The sequence below is a fragment of the Thermobia domestica genome, chromosome 8 (assembly GCF_964235325.1).
Source record: "Thermobia domestica chromosome 8, izTheDome1.hap1.1, whole genome shotgun sequence".
Classification (NCBI taxonomy): domain Eukaryota; kingdom Metazoa; phylum Arthropoda; class Insecta; order Zygentoma; family Lepismatidae; genus Thermobia; species Thermobia domestica.
In genome coordinates, this window is record NC_137461.1 from 238,239,740 (window position 1) to 238,264,929 (window position 25,190).

Here is a 25,190-nt window from a genome sequence, read left to right on the forward strand (position 1 = left end):
AGAAATATGCCAGAGGGTATTTGTGGACGCAAACGCATGAACTACCTTGTTCCCGTTTTCTAGTTGGTTGAATCAAACCATTTAAGTTGGTTAGTAATATATTTATCTAGTAAATATGCAGAAGGTTGATAGGGTCATTTCTAAAGATTGTATCTACACAAAATTTGTCCCTATCAATAAAATATACCTTACGAGCTTTTCCGAAAAGAAATGAGTTACGCCATTCTACAAGGTTGTTAATTAAATACTTGTTACAAAATACGAATGTAATTATTAGGGTCATTTCCGCACAAATAAACTGAGTTCAATACCTCTATCAGCAAATTAGTCTATCTGAAGTTTTCTGAAAGAAATTGAATAAAACACTTAATAAGAATTAATGAAGCTTTTAGTTATGAAAAATAAAAGAAATTATTGGAATCATTTTGAAGAAGAATTCCAAGGAAAATACTCTTCAATTGTAAACTACTCTTTCTGTATCTTTCGACAAATCAGTGTTGCCACAGTCCTAGCTCTGGAGTGGGCTGTAATAAAAATAGTATCAAATTGAAACAAAAAGGGCAGGATTCATTTTTTATATATATACCAGTGTAATCCATGGCTCTATAACACGAAACTAAGAGAGGCAATATTTTATAACACCCCCTTCTTCCAAGAGTCCAAATCAAGGCAGTGATCTTTTCTTTTTTTACTTTTTTTCTTTTTTCTTTCTTTCTTTTCTTTTTTTTTTTTTTTTAATAATGCTGTTTAAACATCCAAATAGGAGGACTCCGAACAACCCTGGAAGTAGATAAAACTTTTCTCGCACTTAGGAAGTATAACAGAGACCCAATTAAAAAGGGAAAACAGTTATCATCTTCGGTATTGTATTGTAAAGAAACCAAGCGTGTCTCTATTTCAGGCCTGTAGAAAGCCCAAAAATGTAGGGGGGGAGCTGATGTTAGGGGGGCGGATAAAATCATATTCTAGTTCATCACCATATTATAGTTCATTTGCAAGCCTACCGTGGAAATTTTAGGTGGCCCGCAAAATTTAGGGGGCGCCCCCCCTAGATCTCCCCCTGGATACGGATCTGCTCTATTTCAAGTAGCCAATAAACCAAAACGGTATCATGCCCATATATATAAAAAAATATAACATTTGGAAGAATGTAACTCGGAAAATAGTCATATAACTTGGAAATACTGGTTGTTGAGGCATTGAGTCGAACACAGTATGATAACGTGAGATGTAGGAAAAGTCTTACTGACACTTTTGAAATGTGACAAGTACTTCTTAAATGATGGCGAAGTGGGTAAAATTGTACCAACTTTTCAGAAAAGGGAGTGAAAATGCCAGCGTGATACAACGGGCCGATGAATGATAAAAAGGACTCAATTTGGTACAATTCTACTAAGTGTAGCAACACTGCGACAGATATAGAATATACCATATTTTAAGGTTGTTAATGAAATACCGTATTATATCAATAGACATGATATTAAGTAAACTTTCAACATTGTCATATTAATTTTTAAGGCTTTGCTTAAATTAACAATTATTCACTTCTAATTGTTAAATCTTTTATTCTATTTGCTTGGTAATTTAGAATTTTATTTGTTATATCTCAGACTTCAAATCGATTTCAACAGATAAGTACTTCAATTTTTTCGGTGCATATATTAAGTAAATATTGACTCTTGTGGATGACTACGTGTAATTTTACGAACTTTAAATTTACTTTCAGGGATTCCTGAATTCGGAATAGACACTGTAGACCCAATAAAAATTCCAAAAATTGAGTTTAATTTTGGTACTGGAGCAGTGAGTGCTAAATTTAAGCTAATCGATATAGCAGCCATTGGATTCAAGGATATTACATTTACCTCAGCAGAGTGAGTATGTGAAAAGTACTTTTGAATCGCAAAATAAATTGTCATTATTATTAGATATTCTGCTTTCTGGCAGGTCCCGGGACTGATAAGCGTTTCTATTATTACTTTCTTAAATTTTAATTTTAGGAGTAATATGAATCATGTTGGACATTGAAAAGCCGCTGTGTTGGACTTAGCGCAAGAAGAATTGGAAAAGGGGTTATGTGACATATGGCTCCTGATGCACACCGTCTGAAATAAATAGTGGCCAGTGAGACCTCTGTAACAGGAGGAGTTCTATACTATGGCAATGTATCAATACTGTCGCAAAGGAGACGGAATGAGGAGCCCTGTAGTACGGTCCATGAGCACGTTGTATGCACGAGGAGTAGAAAGAGATAGAATCGAATCCTGGAACATCAAAAAGGATGTTTACAACGTGTAACGGAATGAGAAGTAGTTTTACTGGATAAATGCTGGCGTGGTACCTTGCACAAAGACACCTGTCCCTTCAGGGATGTGATATATTAATGACCCGCTCCAACAAAATGTGCCGGTTGTAACATTGGTGACTTTTCACAATCAGTTACATACAATTGGTAGTTAAAACACTATTCATATTACGCCTGTTTAGTGGAGCTCTACATGCATTCCTCATGTCCAACATTTGACTTCAATCCCTCTACTCGTTTCAAAGTTAACATGGCATTTCTAGACATTTTCAACGTTCTATCTTCGCACTTTGCCCTCATTTATCTCCCACCTTGTATACGGTCTGCCAACAAACATCTTTTTCTCTGTTTCTTTTGATGCTGAATCCAGTGCTAAAAATCATTTTCAGCAATTGAATTCATCAAATCGGAATGGTCCCTTGTTAGTATTGTATCTGACATTAGAAACATGCTGCAATTGCTACACTGAAAATTAGAAAAATCTGTTCTCCGGACAGCAGTATATTGTACAAATATACGGAATCCTTTGCTTACTACAGAAATCAGTATGGAGCATACGTTATCCATATGCTACATACACACTGCCCTTAGATGTTACATCATGCCCTTGCAGGATGTCTGACATCTAACAGTTTTCCGTATATCACATGCATATACTTATGTTACAATCGTCAGCTATATGTTATATACGTCCATTTGTATGTGAGATCCTGACTGTCTATATTGTTTCATATGGAAACTAGGAATAGATGGAACACTTATACGGAAAGTATTATAAAACATGCGTTTTCAGCAGGTCCGTAACTTGTGGGGAACCCATTTATACGTCTACTGTGCGTTAAGTTCAAAAACTACAGGAATTACGCATGTAAAATACCTTTTCAAATATGCCACCTACCTTTTTTTGTGTTAGTCTATAAAAAGTTCAACTACCTTTTTAAGAATCCAAAATTTCCGTTTCTATTCCGTACTTTCTACATGACTCAATGAGTGAATACACCGTCAAGGTTGCTTGTTCGTATAACCAACATTCGCACGTTACCTTATGGAAGGCTTCACGCTCGGCATTTTTGAGTCCATCAAAAGGTTCATCGAAATTCCGCACTCATTGGTAATATGCACTTCCTCTTCAGTACCTTTGATCGAACTTGGTATGTTTTCAGGGCACAAGCAAACACAGAATCTTCGTACATTTAGGTCTACCTGTTAATGGGGCCAATATTTGGTTTGCAAGTCTAACTTCCTTTGTTTGTATAAAGTTATGGTATTTACAACTCTTATGCATGTTTCTGGATTTCAAATGGAACGTTGGAAACACTCGTCAGTCATTTTATGTTTGTGGATGGTCTTCCACTTCACGGGGCACGCATGCTTGTGCCAAATGCGTTATCGTTCAATTGCAATGTCTTTGTCGGTGGAGCATTCTTAAATCGCGAAGAGCAGTCGTTCATAACATTCGTCGATTTGTGCTTAATCCTGACGATAACACTGTACACTTTTCTGACGTGTTGCATCAATCAACTCCTTCCAGAAGTCAAAGGGAGTGGAAGGGAGCCCTCTCCTCTACAGGTATTCCTTGCCCGTTCAGTTAAGTCGGAGACACCATACGTATGACTTGGCTGTCCTAAATGTGCGGTCAGTTATGTTGTTGTTTTCTAAATCTAGTGAACCCAAATGACGTGTGGTATAACTCTAACGTAAACTTTTACACGTTCTCTTGATGTAGGGTATAACTTACGTCATTTTGGCGCACGGTGAGTGTATTCCCACGTCGATTATTTTATGCATATTTGTCAGGTGAATGAAATAACAAAAAGTCTCTTAGAAACGTTTGGCTATACTTTTCACATTAACAAACTTAGGAAAAATATGTATTCGACCCTTCTGTGTTTGTAATAACATATCAAAACTTCCATTTATGTTACTGTAAGCACCCTTCTAAACAAAAGTACAATTTCTCGTATGTATTTGTGTATGTATGTTTGTATTTGTGTATGTAAATCTTCAAGAAGTTATGGGAAAAATTATAAAGATCAGTAGAAAATCATTGCCTGTAGACATTCCGCACTAGTATTGTTTATTTTGGTAGCACAAAAAATATTAAAAGTAAATAGACGCCAAAAGCGCAATAAAACATTACAATATAATGTTACATAATACATCAATATTAGCCTTCATACCCCATTATTACAACAAGAAAATATATATCTGTGACTTGTGTCGATTGCAAAATGAAATCTAATTTTGATTTGTTCTTTTTTTTTATCTGTGCATACCCACACAGCACACGACGTCCCAAGGATGTCTTATTTAGATCCCAACAGGCCCGTAACCAGCCCAAAAATGTAAGGGGGTCTGATCCAACCATATTATATATCATCACCATATTATAGTTCATTTACAAGCCTACCGTGAACATTTTAGGAGGTCCAGTAAAAATTTAGGGGAGGCTAGACCTCTCTGAATACTGGCCAGGTTCCCAACATCCTGGAAACGGTTAAAACCCAACGGAATTCGTGTGAGATAGCTTGTTGGGACCTTCTTGCAAAATGCAATATTCTATTAATGTCCCACCGGAACTATTGCGGGAATTTTCTATCCTAAAGTGGCCCAATTTTTATCCCGTAGGATGATCCTATTTTCGGGAATCTAGACGGACATAGAGACGTCCGTTGGGTCTCCTATGTCTAGCCTGGTGCAGTTTGGGTTTCGCTGGAGCGTTCTAACATATTGGTGGGACATTCTCGAAATTTCCTATGGACGTTCTTGTGCTGTGTGGGTAGTGTATTTTCGTCATTGTAATGTTAATTTATTTCTAATATTTCTAAACAACTAGACATGATAATTTCCTTTGTTTATATTTTTGAAATTATATTTTGTTTGCCTAATGTAAATTCAGACTTATTATAGCCATTTCCAACAACGGAGCTATTATTTTTTCTAATAATTAATGGACTGAAGAAACTGAAATATGCAAATAGTTGTATGTAGAACAACAGGGAAGAAAGAAAGAAAAATATTGTTGATGGAAATTGTAATGATCGTGAACTCTTTCAACTGTGCTCTTTCGGAATTCCTTTTTCCTCACTGATAATAAAATTAGGCTACCAAAAGCTATTTTTCTATTTACTTAAATCATTGTTTTATCGTAAATTGAAGTAATTGAATTTAAAAAGATTGCTATTTTCACCAACTAGCTCTAGAGAATAACGCTGGCCGAAATGCAACATTTATAATGAACAATTTGGATAACACGTCTTGAAATCATATGGTCTACCTGAAGAGATATTTAGTAACGTGTTATTGTCAGGATTAATATGACGCTCATTGGTGCACACTGTGGCAGCCATGCACTTCTCTATTGTGTAACTAATTGGTCCAGCTATCCCGGTGACTTACATCTACTTCGATTCTCTAGTGGGTACTTCACTTTTATAGTCAGTGGACAAAAAGAAGCGCTTTCAGACCTTGAGTAACGAAAGAAATAATGTCAAAATAGATCATACCCCAGATAGCACAGAAAATTTTTTAAAGATGTTTAAAAATTTGCAAAGACAAACTAAAATTTTGCAAAAAATTTGCCTTTTCAAATGAGAAAATTTGAAGAAAGTTCAATGCAAATAACGAAGTTGACGCTGGCTGAGTTTGCAGCAAAGTTGCCTCAGAAAATGAAAACATCTGCCAATACAAACGAAATGTTTGCGACTGCACAGCAAGAAAGTTTGCTAGGACTTTGCTGCAAATATTTTGTGCAAATTTACTTTGACAAAATTTCCGAAAATGAGCTAATGAATTTGGTGAAAATATTAAAAGGTTTGCAGCAACATTGCAGAAAGTGTTTTCACGATCGCAAGATCATGTTTGCTGCAAATGTATCAGGTAATATTTGCTGCAAATTTATAAAGTGAAACCTAACTTTATGAAACATCAAAATTTTTATAATGTGAATCCGTCTTTTCTTAGTGGCAAGCATTAAACATCTTTAGCTACTTTTCAAAGATAAGAAACTAACGAACGATAAACACACAAACAAAGGATATCGCAATTTATCTACTTACTCAACGATCATATCCCTGTACTTGCTCTCACGCACATTCACAAAATAACGTCAGGCTGCCTGGGTCAATAAAAACATCTGATAAGTGACCAGTGAGTTTATTCTGAAGTTCTCTGATCTATTGGTTTTTCTCGATTGTCACTTCCCGCTTTTGTCACAGTTGATGTAGCGCGCACTCGGTAATATCATCACATATTTGCTTTCAGCAAGTTTTTCGAAATAAGTTTTTTTAAAGAGTTGCAAACTGAACGCTATATTTTCAAAAAAGATGCAAATTAATTGCAGCGGTGAATTTATTTTTACAAATCAGCGAAAATTTGCATATCATATTGAAAGCTTTTAATAAATATTAAAAAAATTTGCCTTCGCAAACTTTCAGATTGTTTGCTCCGCTAAACGAAACAAAAATTTGCCGCAAGTATTCGTGCTATCTGGGTAGAGAGTCACCAGCAGCATAGAGAATCGCATGCGAACACACGGACTGTGCGCACTATATACAATGAAAAGTCAAATGAGAACTTGATGACTTTCCAAGTTCTACGGACACGATCTTGTTCACTAGAAACATTCTTAGCCGGGGATTGAATCAGAGATCCCACGCACTAGAGGTAAGCACTGTACAACTGAGCTACCGTGATCCCAGTGCAGTTGATGAGATACGTCCCAAAATTATGATTAATACTTTAAAAAATTGTTTAAATATACTATTGCATAAAGATAAATCTATATCAATCGTTCACATTAAGCTAAACGATACGACACTCTTAAGGGTACCTTCTTATATGTAGTTGCCAAAAAAATTGAGTTAAGTACATTATCATGGTCATAAAAGTATATTCCTCGTTGTAGGTAACAATTGGCAGCTTTTATCGTGCTGCAACAATTTATTTATGGATATACAATATGTAAAAATACATTGTTAATCGGTAGGTCATATTGGTTGTTTTCTGTCATTCCTAACAATGACATCATAGGGTATATCTAACAGTGATGCAAATACTATTTGTAAACTCGCTGATGATTTCAGAGAGCGGTCTGATGAAGAGGAATTTCGCCCCGAATCTGCGAAGATCTTTCAGAGACAAATATCCGATTCTGCTCAACAAGAATTAGCAGCATTTTCTGAGTGTACTCTAATCTCCGTTGTATTAAAACTTTCCCCGGCGAGATGGTCTGAAACCATCACTGTGCAAACTCCTCTTCAAAACCATAACTTTTCATGCAGCCTTACCTACTTTCAGTCAAGTTTTACTTCGTTCATTACCAATGGAGTAGGGTTTATCACTCACTGAAACAACGAGGCTATATGAGACGAAGATCTACAGCCTAATGTGGTGTCCGAATCCCCATCGGGAATCGAACACAGGTCTCAGTAGTAGTCCCCCCGTTATGGCTCGCCGAGTCAGCAAAATTTTTTGTGACGTCATAGGTCAAAGGTCAATGACCTTGGCCCGGGGTCAATGACCTAGGGGTACCTAGGACCACCCCCTCTAAATTTTGGCAGGGGTACCATGGCCCACCCCCTAAATTTTGGCAGGGGTACCTAGGACCACCCCCCTTAAATTTTGGAAATTGACCAATTTAAACATTGGGTATTATAGTACAGGACCCTAATATGTATTATGATAAATTTGGGCGGTCAACCTTGTTTCCTTCTAGGGGTACAAAATTGCCAAAAATATAAACGTAAGCAATACGTTGTACCACGTGTTTGGTTTTCGACCTAATTTATCTCCTTGGATGAGGTCCTATTACCTTATATAGTTATATGGTCATGTATAGTGGTCCATTATCTATCATAAGACATGGGTACATTGGTGCACCCCTTGAAAAATTTGGGAAGGGTACCTTGGTCCACCCCTTAAATTTTGGAAATTGCCAAATCTAAAAATTTGGTGTGGTAGCCTAGGACCATAGTATGTACCTCTATCAGTATTGGGTGTCTATGTCGTTCCCTTTCATGGGTAAAAAATTGCCAAAAATTCAAATTTCGGGGGTTTTTGACCTAATTTATCCCCTTTGATGATGTATTATTACCCTATATAGTTATATGGGCGTATACAGGGGTTCATTCCCTTTCATAAGACATGGGTATATTAATGCACCCCTTGAAAAATTTGGGAGGGGTACCTTGGCCCACCCCTTAAATTTTGGAAATTGACCAATTTAAACATTGGGTATTATAGTACAGGACCCTAATATGTATTATGATAAATTTGGGCGGTCCACCTTGTTTCCTTCTAGGGGTACAAAATTGCCAAAAATATAAACGTAAGCAATACGTTGTACCACGTGTTTGGTTTTCGACCTAATTTATCTCCTTGGATGAGGTCCTATTACCTTATATAGTTATATGGTCATGTATAGTGGTTCATTATTTATCATAAGACATGGGTACATTGGTGCACCCCTTGAAAAATTTGGGAAGGGTACCTTGGCCCACCCCTTAAATTTTGGAAATTGCCCAATTTAAACATTGGGTATTATAGTACAGGACCCTAATATGTATTATGATAAATTTGGGTGGTCCACCTCGTTCCCTTTTAGGGGTACAAAATTGTCAAAATATAAACGTAAGCAATACGTAGTACCACGTGTTTGGTTTTTGGTCGATTTTATCCCCTTTGATGAGGTGTTATTATCCTATATAGTTATATGGTCATGTATAGGGGTCCATTACCTTTCATAAGATATGGGTATATTTGTGCACCTCCGGGAGGGGTACTTTGGCCCACCCCTTAAATTTTGGAAATTGTCCAATTTAAACATTTGGTATTATAGTACCGGACCCTAACATGTATTATGATAAATTTGGGTAGTTCACCTCGTTCCTTTTAGGGGTACGAAATTGCCAAATTTTAGTACAACCACGTGTTTGTTTTGGCTCAATTTATTCCCCTTGGATGAGGTCCTATTACCTTATATGATTATATGGTTATGTATATTGGTCCATTCCCTATTATAAGACATGGGTATATTGATGCACCCCGGGAGGGGTACCTTGGCCCACCTCTTTATTTTGGAAATTGCCCAATTTAAACATTTGGTATAATAGTATAAGACCCTAATATGTATTATGATAAATTTGGGTGGTCCATCTCGTTCCCTTTCATGGGTACGAAATTGCCAAATTTTAGTACAACCACGTGTTTCGTTTTTGACCTAATTTATTCCCTTGGATGATGTCCTATTACCTAATATGATTATATGGTCTGGTATAGGGTCCTTTTTCTATCATAAGACATAGGTACATTGATGCACCCCGGGAGGTGTACCATAGCCAATCCCTTAAATTTTGGAAATTTTTCAATTTAAGCATTCGCTATCATAGTACATGACCTCAATATGTATCATGATAAATTTGGGTGGTCCACCTTGTTCCCTTACATGACTAAAAAAAAATGTCAAAATATAAACATAAGCAATATGTTGTACCACGTGTTTGGTTTTTTGGCCCAATTTATCCCGTTTGATGCGGTCTTATTAACGTATATGTTTATATGGTCATATATATATAGGTTCATTTCATATCATAAGACATGAGTACATTGATGCACCCTTTAAAATTTGGGAGGGGTATTTTGACTCATCCACACAGTTTTAGAAATTGTTTAATATAAGCATTTGGTATCATAGTACAGGTCTTCAATATGTACCACTATAAATTTGGATGGTCCACATCGTTCCCTTTCATGGGTAAAGAACTACCAAAAATCAAATTTCGGAGGTTATTGACTCCTATTTAGCACGTTATATCTTTTATTACCTCTATATGTTTATGTTCTCTTTTAAATTTGGGAATTATAAAATAACATAATTTGGTAAACGTTTTCTAGGACCCATTGGTGTTCCTCTTATGGCCAAATATTCAAAATTTAAAGGTTATTAACCGGCTTTATTATTAAATGAGTACAGGATTTATTACTTTTTCATAAGACACAGGTGTATTTGTGTAAATCTTAAATTTTGGGAGGGTACATTTCTTATTGTCATATCAATAATTGGTAATTGTTTTTTGGGTAAATCATTGTGATCACATGATCAGTTATTGACCTATGATGGGATTAGGAGTCCAGGACATTGGTACATTGAAACTTTGTAGGATAATTTGAGAATGCGTCATTGGTATTGATTATTACAGCCAAATATAAACGTAAGCAATACGATGTACCACGTGATTGACCTTGATGAGGTAGTGTACAGGGATACATAGCTAACCTTATTGAATCTTATGACTCATAGTCTTAAGGGAATACATGCTACAACACTGGCAAAGTTATTGTTGATGTAATTTGATTGGTTGATCACTATCTTTCGTGCAATCTGATTGGCTGATCACTATCTTTCGTGCAATCTGATTGGTTGCTGATTATCAAATCTTTGCTGCATTCAGTTTTAAGTTTTGTTTAACATTTAAAAATCTTGGTTTCGTTCAACATTTCGCACTCACTGATAAATATGATCAAAACCGTTTATTTGTTAATCGAATAGTTAAAAACCGGATAAAGTTTGACGGTTAACCGTGAAACGTAAAATTTTTAGTTTGAAATTTTTTTTGTTTGAAACTTTTTGTTTGAAAATTCTTGCTTTCAAATTTTTGTTTGAATTTTTTGTTTCAAAATTTTGTTTGACATTATTTTGACAACTTTTGTTTCAAAAATTTTTTGTTTAAAAATTTTTCGTTTGAAATTTTTTAAAATTTTTTCGTTTCAAAATTTTGTTTAAAATTTTTGTTTGAAATTTTTCGTTTCCAAATTTTTTCGTTTGAAATTTTTTGTTTGAAAATTTTTGTTCGAAAATTTTGTTTTGAAATTTTTCGTTTCCAAATTTTTTGTTTGAAATTTTTTGTTTCAAAATTTTGTTTGAAATTTTTTGTTTCAAAATTTTGTTTGAAATTTTTTTCGCTTCAAAATTTTTGTTTGAATTTTTTTCGTTTCAAAATTTTGTTTCAAAATTTTTTTTTTCAAAGTTTGGTTTGACATTTTTAAAAGTTTGTGCACTTATTAGTAAAGAACTGGAACTGTTTAGAACAAAAACCTTTGACAACATTGTGGTGCAATAGTACACGTCAGAACCTGGGGTTGTACTTGAAATGAAAAAACACAATTCATTGAAATGGATCATTTTATTACACTCCACATACATCCATACCAGATAGTGGTTCTGGATATTGTTGATACAATGTATTTTGAACTTCTTGCACTAGTTTGTCTTTAGCATATAATTTTAATTCCAATTGAAGTCTTTTAAGGTCTATTGCGATATCAATTGGTGGAAACTCAATGTCCATTTGATCACAAATAAACTGTTTATCAATACAGGTATGCACCCACGAACGATGTTGACAACCATCACAATATCTAGATACATGTTGTACAATATGCATAACACATTTTTCAAAATAGTACTTTTTCAGGAATATACTTGTTTTGTTGCACACTTCCACTGCATGTTTCACACACTGAAATACGCTGATGAATTTGTTCCATTCCGTTTGTGTTAGATACACCATGTTGCGAGGGACATGAAATGTACTCTTTTTACGTAACAGCACCATCTTCTCTTCGAGGACTGTACGCAGCACCACTTCATGATTTGAGCCTAATGATTTGACTATGGTCACATTTAGCTCATCATGAAAATAATCGTTCATTTGGTCGATTCGTGAACATAATATTTGCCATTCTTCACAGGTCAGTTGTACACCAAATTGTTCTGCTTTGCCCAATCGAATCACAGGTTCAAATGTTCTAGCACTGATACCAATCATCACATGTTTTGTTTGAAATATATTTATTGGATAATAGCTTGCGAAGATGAACTCTTTATCGTTAGAAGTACACATCTTTCCTCCTGAAAAGCACTTGCTCAAATGATTTCGTGGGATGACACTGTATTTGCTGGTTTATAGTTATTGCTGACGTCGTTGGAAAGGAATGTGCTGACATTTGAATTCATGATTTCATCACAGTTGCTGACGTCATGCCGACCAACCAAATTCATACAACTACGGCTGACGTCATTGGAAAGAAATGTGCTGACGTTTGAATTACAATTGCTGACGAATCTGGCTGTGTACTAAATTCAAATTGATGACTTCGACCCAAGAATCCTTTGTAACATAAAGATACAGATCCAGTATGTAAGAAACGCAGCAGTTCTTCTTGTTTTGATGCTTCCATGGGTAAATATCTTGCTGGTAAGATTATATTCTTATCATTTTCAAGCTTCACTACGATTCTTAATCCAAACTTTGTAGGGATTTTTTGGCTAGCTAAGATTCTATAAGGTACATTCTGTTGTAAATCTTGGTAAATGATTTCATCACATCACGTGTGTTTAGAAACTGCAGACAAGTAGCCATGATGATGTTATCATGAATACTAACTCGAACGATGATGCAAAACTGATGACGTTGCATCATCATGTTCTGACGTGTACTATTGCATCACAATGTTGCCAGAGGTTTTAGTTCTAAACAGTTCCGGTTCTTTACTAATGAGTGCACAAACTTAAAAGATGTCAAACCAAAATTTTCCAAACAATAATTTCAAACAAAAAAGTGTACAAACAAATATTTCGAACAAAAATCTTTGAAACAAAATTTTGAAAAAAAAATTTTGAAACGGAAAAACTTGGAAACGAAAAAATTCAAACAAAAAATTTCAACAAAAAATTTTAAACAAAAAAATTCAAACAAAATTTTGAAACAAAAAATTTCAAACAAAAAATTTGGAAACGAAAAATTTCAAACAAAAATTTTAAACAAAATTTTGATACAAAAAATTTTTTAAATTTCAAACGAAAAATTTTTAAACAAAAAATTTTGAAACAAAAGTTGTCAAAGAAATTTCAAACCAAATTCTGAAACAAAAAATTCAAACAAAAATTTGAAAGCAAGAATTTTCAAGCAAAGTTTCAAACAAAAAATTCAAACTAAAAATTTTACGTTTCACGGTTAACCGTCAAACTTTATCCGGTTTTTAACTATTCGATTAACAAATAAACGGTTTTCAAAAAAATTCAAACAAATTTGAAACGAGTTTTCAAACAAAAACTTTCAAACAAAAAATTTTCAAACTAAAAAATTTTACGTTTCACGGTTAACCGTCAAACTTTATCCGGTTTTTAACTATTCGATTAACAAATAAACGGTTTTGATCATATTTATCAGTGAGTGCAAAATGTTGAACGAAACCAAGATTTTTAAATGTTAAACAAAACTTAAAACTGAATGCAGCAAAGATTTGAACATCAGCAACCAATCAGATTGCACGAAAGATAGTGATCAGCCAATCAGATTGCACGATGAAAAAGTAATAAATCCTGTACTCATTTAATAATAAAGCCGGTTAATAACCTTTAAATTTTGAATATTTGGCCATAAGAGGAACACCAATGGGTCCTAGAAAACGTTTACCAAATTATGTTATTTTATAATTCCCAAATTTAAAAGAGAACATAAACATATAGAGGTAATAAAAGATATAACGTGCTAAATAGGAGTCAATAACCTCCGAAATTTGATTTTTGGTAGTTCTTTACCCATGAAAGGGAACGATGTGGACCATCCAAATTTATAGTGGTACATATTGAAGACCTGTACTATGATACCAAATGCTTATATTAAACAATTTCTAAAACTGTGTGGATGAGTCAAAATACCCCTCCCAAATTTTAAAGGGTGCATCAATGTACTCATGTCTTATGATATGAAATGAACCTATATATATATGACCCTATAAACATATACGTTAATAAGACCGCATCAAACGGGATAAATTGGGCCAAAAAACCAAACACGTGGTACAACATATTGCTTGTTTATATTTTGACATTTTTTTTAGTCATGTAAGGGAACAAGGTGGACCACCCAAATTTATCATGATACATATTGAGGTCATGTACTATGATAGCGAATGCTTAAATTGAAAAATTTCCAAAATTTAAGGGATTGGCTATGGTACACCTCCCGGGGTGCATCAATGTACCTATGTCTTATGATAGAAAAAGGACCCTATACAAGACCATATAATCATATTAGGTAATAGGACATCATCCAAGGGAATAAATTAGGTCAAAAACGAAACACGTGGTTGTACTAAAATTTGGCAATTTCGTACCCATGAAAGGGAACGAGATGGACCACCCAAATTTATCATAATACATATTAGGGTCTTATACTATTATACCAAATGTTTAAATTGGGCAATTTCCAAAATAAAGAGGTGGGCCAAGGTACCCCTCCCGGGGTGCATCAATATACCCATGTCTTATAATAGGGAATGGACCAATATACATAACCATATAATCATATAAGGTAATAGGACCTCATCCAAGGGGAATAAATTGAGCCAAAACAAACACGTGGTTGTACTAAAATTTGGCAATTTCGTACCCCTAAAAGGAACGAGGTGAACTACCCAAATTTATCATAATACATGTTAGGGTCCGGTACTATAATACCAAATGTTTAAATTGGACAATTTCCAAAATTTAAGGGGTGGGCCAAAGTACCCCTCCCAGAGGTGCACAAATATACCCATATCTTATGAAAGGTAATGGACCCCTATACATGACCATATAACTATATAGGATAATAACACCTCATCAAAGGGGATAAAATCGACCAAAAACCAAACACGTGGTACTACGTATTGCTTACGTTTATATTTTGACAATTTTGTACCCCTAAAAGGGAACGAAGTGGACCACCCAAATTTATCATAATACATATTAGGGTCCTGTACTATAATACCCAATGTTTAAATTGGGCAATTTCCAAAATTTAAGGGGTGGGCCAAGGTACCCTTCCCAAATTTTTCAAGGGGTGCACCAATGTACCCATGTCTTATGATAAATAATGGACCACTATACATGACCATATAACTATATAAGGTAATAGGACCTCATCCAAGGAGATAAATTAGGTCGAAAACCAAACACGTGGTACAACGTATTGCTTACGTTTATATTTTTGGCAATTTTGTACCCCTAGAAGGAAACAAGGTGGACCGCCCAAATTTATCATAATACATATTAGGGTCCTGTACTATAATACCCAATGTTTAAATTGGTCAATTTCCAAAATTTAAGGGGTGGGCCAAGGTACCCCTCCCAAATTTTTCAAGGGGTGCATTAATATACCCATGTCTTATGAAAGGGAATGAACCCCTGTATACGCCCATATAACTATATAGGGTAATAATACATCATCAAAGGGGATAAATTAGGTCAAAAACCCCCGAAATTTGAATTTTTGGCAATTTTTTACCCATGAAAGGGAACGACATAGACACCCAATACTGATAGAGGTACATACTATGGTCCTAGGCTACCACACCAAATTTTTAGATTTGGCAATTTCCAAAATTTAAGGGGTGGACCAAGGTACCCTTCCCAAATTTTTCAAGGGGTGCACCAATGTACCCATGTCTTATGATAGATAATGGACCACTATACATGACCATATAACTATATAAGGTAATAGGACCTCATCCAAGGAGATAAATTAGGTCGAAAACCAAACACGTGGTACAACGTATTGCTTACGTTTATATTTTTGGCAATTTTGTACCCCTAGAAGGAAACAAGGTTGACCGCCCAAATTTATCATAATACATATTAGGGTCCTGTACTATAATACCCAATGTTTAAATTGGTCAATTTCCAAAATTTAAGGGGTGGGCCAAGGTACCCCTCCCAAATTTTTCAAGGGGTGCATTAATATACCCATGTCTTATGAAAGGGAATGGACCCCTGTATACGTCCATATAACTATATAGGGTAATAATACATCATCAAAGGGGATAAATTATGTCAAAAACCCCCGAAATTTGAATTTTTGGCAATTTTTTACCCATGAAAGGGAACGACATAGACACCCAATACTGATAGGGGTACATACTGTGGTCCTAGGCTACCATACCAAATTTTTAGATTTGGCAATTTCCAAAATTTAAGGGGGGTGGTCCTATGTACCCCTGCCAAAATTTAGGGGGTGGGCCATGGTACCCCTGCCAAAATTTAGGGGGTGTGGTCCTAGGTACCCCTAGGTCATTGACCCCGGGCCAAGGTCATTGACCTTTGACCTATGACGTCACAAAAATTTTTGCTGACTCGGCGAGCCATAACGGGGGGACTACTACTGTCTCCCGACCCAAAGTAAAATGAAATGAAATCTTTGTGTTTTACGTCCCACAATTATGACGGTTAGGCTAAAGGAGACGGTGACGATGAGAAATGAATGAAATAGTGGAATGAAGAATGTGAGAGGAAACGGGCGATCCCCGAGGAAACCCACGCACGCGGTGTTTGTCCACCACAATGTTCACTTGACGGTGGCTGGGATCGAACCCGGGACCCTAAGCGCCAGAGGTGAACCCGAGCCAAAGATGCCTACGCTAACTATGTACCCACGAAAGATTTTCCGTCCTTTGCCCACACCAGTGTTGGAATTAGTCATGAAATACTTGAAGTTGTGACATGGAAGACCCAGAAGCAATGAGACCAATAATCCAACACATCCGGTAACCTACACAGACACATGACCAAAGTCAACCTGAATAGACCTCTGATCTAGAAACAACGAAAAACGTCATACATGTGGCTGCAAAATGTATAAATGAGTTTGCAAATGAAATTACAATAAACACGTTTCTTCTTCCTTTATCTTTTCGACAAATCTATAATTTTCTTTCTCGCTTCTTGTTTGAATTTCAGTATGTCAAAGCAATGCACTGAAAGATAACAACAAGATTTATCAAAGTATAAACGTCTGAGTATCAGGAAAAAGAAAAGACACGTCTGTTTCTTTTGAAGGATCGTTAAAGTTTAACGAAGCAAAGCTAAAATTTATCTTTTAGAATATAAAAATTGGGACTGAGCGCCAACACTGTTTTACTAAATCATTTTGAACAGTCTATGTTCAAAAAGCCATTTATTATTCTGAAATAAGGAATAAAATAGACACAAATTATATTTGAAATATTCAACACATGGTATCTTGAATACAAGTGTCACAAAAAGAATTAAAAAATAAGTATCCAAGCTCGAATAATGAACATCATTATTCAACTATAAAATTCTGCAGTAATGATCTGTTTGGATTTTCAGGTATGTCTTGAACACTGGCTTTGTCCAGGTCATCGGGTATGTCAGGATCAGATCGGACTAAGAAGCCATATCAAAACCCGGAACCCGGACAAAAGTCATTATCTAAGTAATTCATGACCCATTCTATCACTTGCCCTTACTGCTTCCTCTTTTCAATCTTCTGAAAAAAGCAGTCCTCCGTCATCACACAATTGCAGCAGAGTCAACCTCTAAACTTAATTAACCAAAAATGAGAGAGGATTACATTTACTTGAGTTAATTGTTGGTCAATTATTATTAATAATATAACGTACTTGTACTTGCTTGATTTACAGGGTAGATATACCGAACTACAGATTCCATTTCGATTTAACAATGCCTATGTTTGGTTTACTGGGAAACTACAAAGGTCAAGGTAAAATTATTCTGTTACCTCTGGACGGCAGTGGAAGAATGAATGTCACATTAGGTAAGTATTTTAAATAATTTAAGTACTTAAGCCAAATTCAGTTTATCTTTATACTCAACTAAATTATAAATTTTAAAAAAATATATATATTCTACTTAATTTAGTTTTTAGACCTAGGCCATCGAACTCAACTTTCTTGTTAACACGGGAGGGTCCCACAAGTTGTCACTGAAATCTGATTGCCACATAGCACATCTGATAGAGCATAATGAGAAATGAAAATTAGCAAAATTTAAAGTGCTGTGGACCAGAAGGATAGGAGCTACGGGGCTTCAAAATTTGAATATCAAAAAATTATATAATGGAATTATATACGTTTAAAGTAAATACCTTGAAAACCGTTAAAGCAGTCATAGCAAAAGTTGCACAATATAATGAGAACAAAATGCCCGATCGAAAACCACAGACAGTGTTACCATAGGTGAAGCAGTGTTTCCAACTCAGCATAAAATATTTTCTTTGAAGTGTGCAACACTGTACCACTACAGTTCACTGTTATGTTTACTGATACTAGTGCATTTTAAATCTGTGTACACTTGTATATGGTGCAATTTCAAAGAACATATTTTTACGTTGAGTTAGCAACACTGCTTCACCTATGGCAACACTGTGTTTGGTTTTCGAAAGGACATTTTTTTTCTCATTATATTGAGTAACTTTTGTTTTGGTTACTTTAAAGGTTTACAAGATCTTTACTTTAAACGTTTATAATTCCATGATATAGCTTTTGGGATTTTCAAATTTGAAACCCCGTAGCTCCTATCCTTCTGATCTATAGCACCTTAAATTTTGCTCATTTTCATGCTCTCCACACGATACCAACGAAACGGAACATTAGTCATTACAGCAAATTAATATTTACATCGTTTAGTTATAAAGAAAATTAAATGTTTGAATTAAACAAAATCAAGAGGGGAAATAAGTAGCCCAGGAAATTAGGTAGGCCAAGAAGATGCTTCCTTTTACCTTCTATGAATAGAATAAAACGTTAGATCTACTGCTAAACTTGTATATGATGTCACATAAGATTCCCCAATCTGCAGTTCTTCCCATTAAAACTTCCATTTATGCATAAAATAAATATATATTTAATTTTCAAACTCAGGTGAGCAATGCCCCCCCCCCTGTTTCTCCGTGTTGTGCATAGCCCCACCCGAAACAAAATCCTAAATACACCACTGATAATAGGATATTATAATGTTCAGTCTAAAGAAATTGATCTTGTTTGCCGACATTTCAGAATCTTTAACCCTCAGAGTTGTAGTGTTGCCACGAGACGAGACATTTCTCGTGTCTCGTCTCGTCTCGTAAACGAGACGAGACATGAGACGGGACAGAGCCCTCTTAGACGAGACACGAGACGAGACAAACTACTTGTCCCGTCTCTAAAACGAGACGAGACGGGGCGTCTCGTGAAATGTCTCGTCTCGTCTTGTGTCTCGAAAATGAAAACGCTGGCGGGAATGGCCAAGATTGAAATTGCCACTGGTCATATAGATTGCAAAAGGAAAATCCCCTTTGTGAGAAAACATGTTGAAAAGGCTTTATAGAAAAGTGTCCTCTGTCTATTGAATGAAACAATCGTGATACATGAGCTTCCAGGAATATCATCCTTAATGTCTTGTCCCCAATTCCCCTTGCTGTAAACTGAGGAATTTCTCATTTTTTTTATTTCTGGCTGGAATGATGACAAACAAAATCAAAGAAAGGGAAGATTTTTACAAGGTCAAGAAACCGAACTACCACCACCATCTATTCAATTTGAAAACTGGGTAAGGTCTACACTTGTCTTTATTCTCTGGTGGCGGTATTCTTTTGCTATATGAACCGAAAACGGCAATTGAAGTATGTCATCTTGCAACTAAAATTTTGTCTTCTCTCTCTCTCACACACACACACATAAAAACACACTTTTACCATTTTACCAATCGCTCGCTTATTATACAGCAGTCATGTTGTAAAATTCACCTCTTCGTTTGGAAGGCGGGCGGACGACAAAGGAAGCAAAGATATTATCGATGAACCCTTCAAATTGTTTGCTTTCAGCAAATTTATGATACTAATAATAACACTTTAGGTAAAGAAGTTTTACAGGGGGACCTTCGTTCTGTTACGCGGAAATGTTTGATCTGACCAGAGTGCGAAATTGCCCTCTGCATCCATGTTCAGAGGAGGGGAATACTTCCCTTTCCTAGTGAATAATATTCATTAGGACCTGAATTATCTTCAGAAATTGTTTCTTACAGGCATATAAAACCTCTCGAACTTAATAAGTTTAAAGGACATTTGGTATAATATTCATGGAACTCTGTTGAAAACAGAAAATATCATGAGAATGATCAAAATTCGAACATTGAAGAATATAATTAACAGAAAAGAAATAGGATACCCAAACCATATTTTTAAACCTGCTATAAAATGTATATCCTATATTTTTACTAATTCCTTACTCCCATGAAAGTATCCTGGGGAGGATATTCACTCCATTATTTTTCAGACTGAAATCCATTTATCCCGTACGATTTCCCCCCTGACACAATACGAAAAAACAATTAAAATCCATACACATGACCCTTCCGGGACTCAATCCGGGGTCTTCAAGCCGATGGTCTATCGCCGCAGACCGCTCGGCTTGGTATGAAGATGTACGTTGTATGATTGCGAATAGATCACGACAATATAAGAAACTTTAATCCAAAATGGACACCCAAAAATCAACTTTTTTTTTTAGCCACTAGCTAATCTGGGTGTACTGTCATGAGTTTGTTACACAAACGGGGCAACCACCATATAGTGGCACACACCCCGCGGTTATGGGAACAGATTTGAACCATGGAGGTGAAGACTGGCCCCAAACATTCTTTCGTCCGATGTGTCGTTCAGCTCCCATTACTATGGCACTTTAAGTAGAGCTTAGTGTGCAGTAACATATACAATTTCAATCAAATACTTTCCATTACTCAATAAAATGATTTGGTTCCGAGCTTTTTTAAAAAAATAAATAAATAAAATAATTCCAACAAATCTAAATATGCTAAAATGGAAAGTAGTTTTTGGATTGTTAAGGGTTAACTCTGTGAAACCTAAAGGCTGGAATATATGAAATTAAAGTGTACACACATATATATCTCTCTATTTATCTATATATATCTTCCCATCTCTCTCTCTCTCTCTCTCTCTATATATATATATATATATATATATACTATAAAGCAAGTGGGCTGATAGTATACGATAGTGTCGGGGATGATGACACCTTTACATCGAACTTTGCTTGTCGTGTAAACATTATTTAACATTAGTGTCTTCATCTTCGACGTACCTATGAGCAATTTACTGTATATTCGTGTATTGAAACTGGTGAAACAAATTACAATGTTTTAGAATGTAAAAAAAAGAAGCCAGGGTCGAGAAGCCTCAGACAACTAACAGCAGAGATATATTATCTTGTAAATTGCCTTGTGAGCTTATTTGAATTTATTTTTAAGACTTTAGGCAGTGCTTAAAGTGACAACAGATGAGGTGACGGTATGGAACAAATATGACCACTTAAAGCAGTAATTTTGAGAGAACTCTAAAGAGCATCTCTACTCCTGACATTTTTACACCATTTTTGACGTGAAAATCCATAGAAAGAGAGAGAGAGAGAGAGAGAGAGAGAGAGAGAGGACTAATATTTAAATGTTTTACTCCCAACTATAATCGGCCTAACAGAAACAAATATTTATAAAATGATTTTTGCTTTCCTAAGATTTTGCTTGAGCGTATCGGCGATCTAAATGTAGAAGAACACAGATGGTACGTTTACTTAAGCATTGCATTTACAATAACAGTGATCCAATCCGGCCTTTATGTGGATTAAAACAAGAAAACATACATATGCCCATACGCTTTTTCGTCTCGTTTTCAAGGCTTTGTAGGTACTCTCGTCTCGTCTCTCGTATCTGGTATTTAATGATTCTTTCCAATCTCATTTCCATTTTCAAAAGTTTCTTCTGGTCTCGTCTCGACTCGTGATCAATACTAGTTTTCTTATAATTGTAAACACGGAAGTCCAGAGAATGTGACAAGAATAATTTTGAATTTAAAAAAGTCCTCTGAATGCCAGGGGCGAATCCAGGTTAAACACTTTAGGCGAGTAGCACGGTAGTTAGAATTTTTTAAGGGTGTGTGTGGAATTGCTCGCACAAATGCTGAAGAAAAATCAGGAGCACAAATTCTGATATTGAATAGAATGATAGGGAACTGTTATTTACTTTCGAAATAGTAGCAACAAAATCTTTAATAATACAAACATATATTTGTTGACTCAATGCTAACGTCGTACTTACAGTATTTCTATGTGTACTTTTTTCTTTTTTTTACACACAAATTACAAGGAAATAAGTTATTTTTACCGGTACGCCATACCGGCCGATTTTCTAACTTTCGGATGCATAACCGGCTCATACCGGCTCACTTTAAGCACTGCCTTTAGGCAACTTTGGCCGAATGGATGATGATGGGAAAATTAGTGGAATGAAGAAAGTGGTAGGATACTAGACAACTTCGAGAAAACACACACATTCGAAAAATGAAATGAAATGAAATGAAATCTTTGAGTTTTACGTCCCACGGTTATGCCGGTTAGGCTAAAGGAGACAGTGATGATAAGTAATGAATGAAATGGTGGAATGAAGAAAGTGGGAGGAAACGGAAGAACCCCGAGAAAACCCACGCACACGGTGTTTGTCCACCACAAAGTTCACTTGGCGGGGCTGGGATGGAACCCGAGACCCCAAGCACCAGAGGTGAACGCTCTACCACAGAGCAACCGCCGTCCCCACACACATTCAATGTTTGTCCACCACTAAGCTCACATGGCACTAACCGAGATCGAACCGACTACCACATACACCAGAGGTGAAGGCTTCACGGTGTAGTTACCGTGACATTTCTTGTCTTGTGTGTTCTGGGTAATACTTGTAACTTACAAGGGAAGAGAGGGAGATTATATATCGAAGTGGAAGATGGTTTATATACCAATCAAAAGCACTAATGACGCCTATTACAAAACTGTAATAAAAATTTTCTGAATGCATAAACTATGCGAGTTATATGAATATATAGAGTTTCCAGATAATCCGTTTCCACCCCTTGAAATCGCAAACGATAAGACAGATGCCAAAACTGGAAAACACGTGTTTGATTATTTTAAAAGTGCAACGTATCAAAGCAAAAATTCTTGTCACAAGGCCACCCGCAGTGTACTGGGAGGGGTCCAACTCAAAAATTACAAAAGGTAAGGGGGTCAAGTAGCATATCGTTCGAAACTTCTTGGGAAATGATTGAAGACGGAACAAGTCTCAATACTCTAAAATTACCTTGTGCAAAATGGCGGCCGGTCAAACTGTCAGCAAAAACGTCATTGTAAAATCGGTGGCCACCCCGAAAAAAAATCCTAAAACGGTGAGGCAGATGTCAAAACAGGAAAACATGTGTGTCATCATTTCAAAAGTACAATGTTTGGAAGTAAAATATTTGTCTCAGGGTCCTCCACAATGTCCCAGGCGGGGTCATGCTCAAATTGTTCAAATGGCAAGGGAGGTCAAGTAGCACATCGTTTAAAGCTGTTATTAAATGAAAGCAGATAGAACAAGTATGGATGCTCTGTGATAATACTGTGCAAACATCTTGCATTTTAGTTGTTCTTTCTGTAACCGGGTTTTAGTTTATTTTCACTTTAATTCTTGTACTCAACGGAAAGAAAGGAAATGCCCCTACTGTGAGATTCTGCTCTTTGAGCCCAGTTATGTCTAAATAAATAAAAAATAATAATAAAATAAAAGCAAATTAAGACATAAAGAAAAGAAACGACAACATTTGACATCTTTGAGTATAGAACTGACTAGTTAACATATAATGTACTTCCACGAACATAAATAAGTAGAGGTTGGAGCCATCAGAAGTAAAGACTCTTACCTCTACTTATTTATGTTTATGACTGCACAACAGTGGTACTTAAGCTCGTTATCTGGTTTATCAATTATAAAATGATTCAAACGAAAGAATTCCTTGCACCAGGAAGAGTAAATACGTACAAATGTCTCAGAATGAAAACAAGTGCCGATTGCAAAATGGAAAGTGAACGTGCTCAGAAAATCGAAATGAAGATGTACATTTTGACTGGCCGCCATTTTACACAGGGTAATTTTAGAGGATCGAGACTTGTTCCGTGTTCTTTTATTTTTCAACAGCTTTATTTGACCATATTTGCCATTTGAAAATTTTGAGTAGGACTCCGTCTGGAACCTTGTGGAGGATCCTGGGACAAACATAAATCATTGTACTTTTGAAAAGATGACACACATATTTTTCTTTTTTGACATCTGTCTTACCGTTTCAGTTTTTTTTCTTTCTTTGGAGGGTGGCCATAGACTCTACAATGACGTTTTTGCTGACAGTTTGACCGGCCGCCATTTTGCACAGGGTAATTTTAGAGAGTTAGGACTTGTTCGTCTTCTATTTCCCAAGAAGTTTCGAACGATATACTACTTGACCCCCTTACCTTTTGTAATTTTTGAGTTGGATCCCGCCTGGGACTCTGCGGGTGACCCTGGGACAACAATGTTTGCTTTGATACATTGTACTTTTATAATGATCAAAAACGTGTTTTCCAGTTTTGGCATCTGTCTCATCGTTTGCGATTTCAAGGGGTGGAAACGGATTATCTGGACACCCTGTATATTCATATAACTCGCACAGTATATGCATTCGGAAAATTTTTATTACAGTTTTGTAATAGGCGTCATTAGTGCTTTCGATTGATATATAAACCATCTTCCACTTCGATATATAATCTCCCTCTCTTCCCTTGTTAGTTGTATCTTGATTAGCATGGTGCAGCCTACTACATTTTACTTTCGTTCCCATGGTATGCTGCTATATTTTACGAGACAAAACGAGACAAACGAGACGAGACGGGACAGAACATCTCGAGACGAGACACGAGACGGAACGAGCACATTTTTTCGAGACGAGACATGCTTTGCGCGAGACGAGACGAGACAACCTGAAGTCTCGTCTCGTCTCGTCTCGTGGCAACACTACATAGTTGCATACCTAAAGATAATTTGCCTTAAACAAATAGGCCTTATGTCTTGAAGTTTTATGATTTTTAAACAACATGCATACTCCTGAATTATTAGTTCCTTGAAAGTGTTTGTTTTTGCTCATCTTTTTGACTTGCTTCTTTTTGCTCATGAATTTGTCACAGATTTTTTTTT

At 35.9% G+C, this 25,190-nt stretch overlaps 1 protein-coding gene across 1 annotated transcript in view; it reads left to right on the top strand.

Moving 5' to 3' along the window:
• LOC145691966 (protein takeout-like) overlaps nt 1-25,190 on the top strand; it is a 63,773-nt gene that overhangs the window by 12,429 nt on the left and 26,154 nt on the right. The window contains exons 3-4 of the mRNA XM_081767263.1: nt 1,727-1,874; nt 17,792-17,925. Of these exons, the coding sequence (XP_081623389.1) occupies nt 1,727-1,874; nt 17,792-17,925 (282 nt within the window). The remainder of the gene's footprint in view (nt 1-1,726; nt 1,875-17,791; nt 17,926-25,190) is intronic.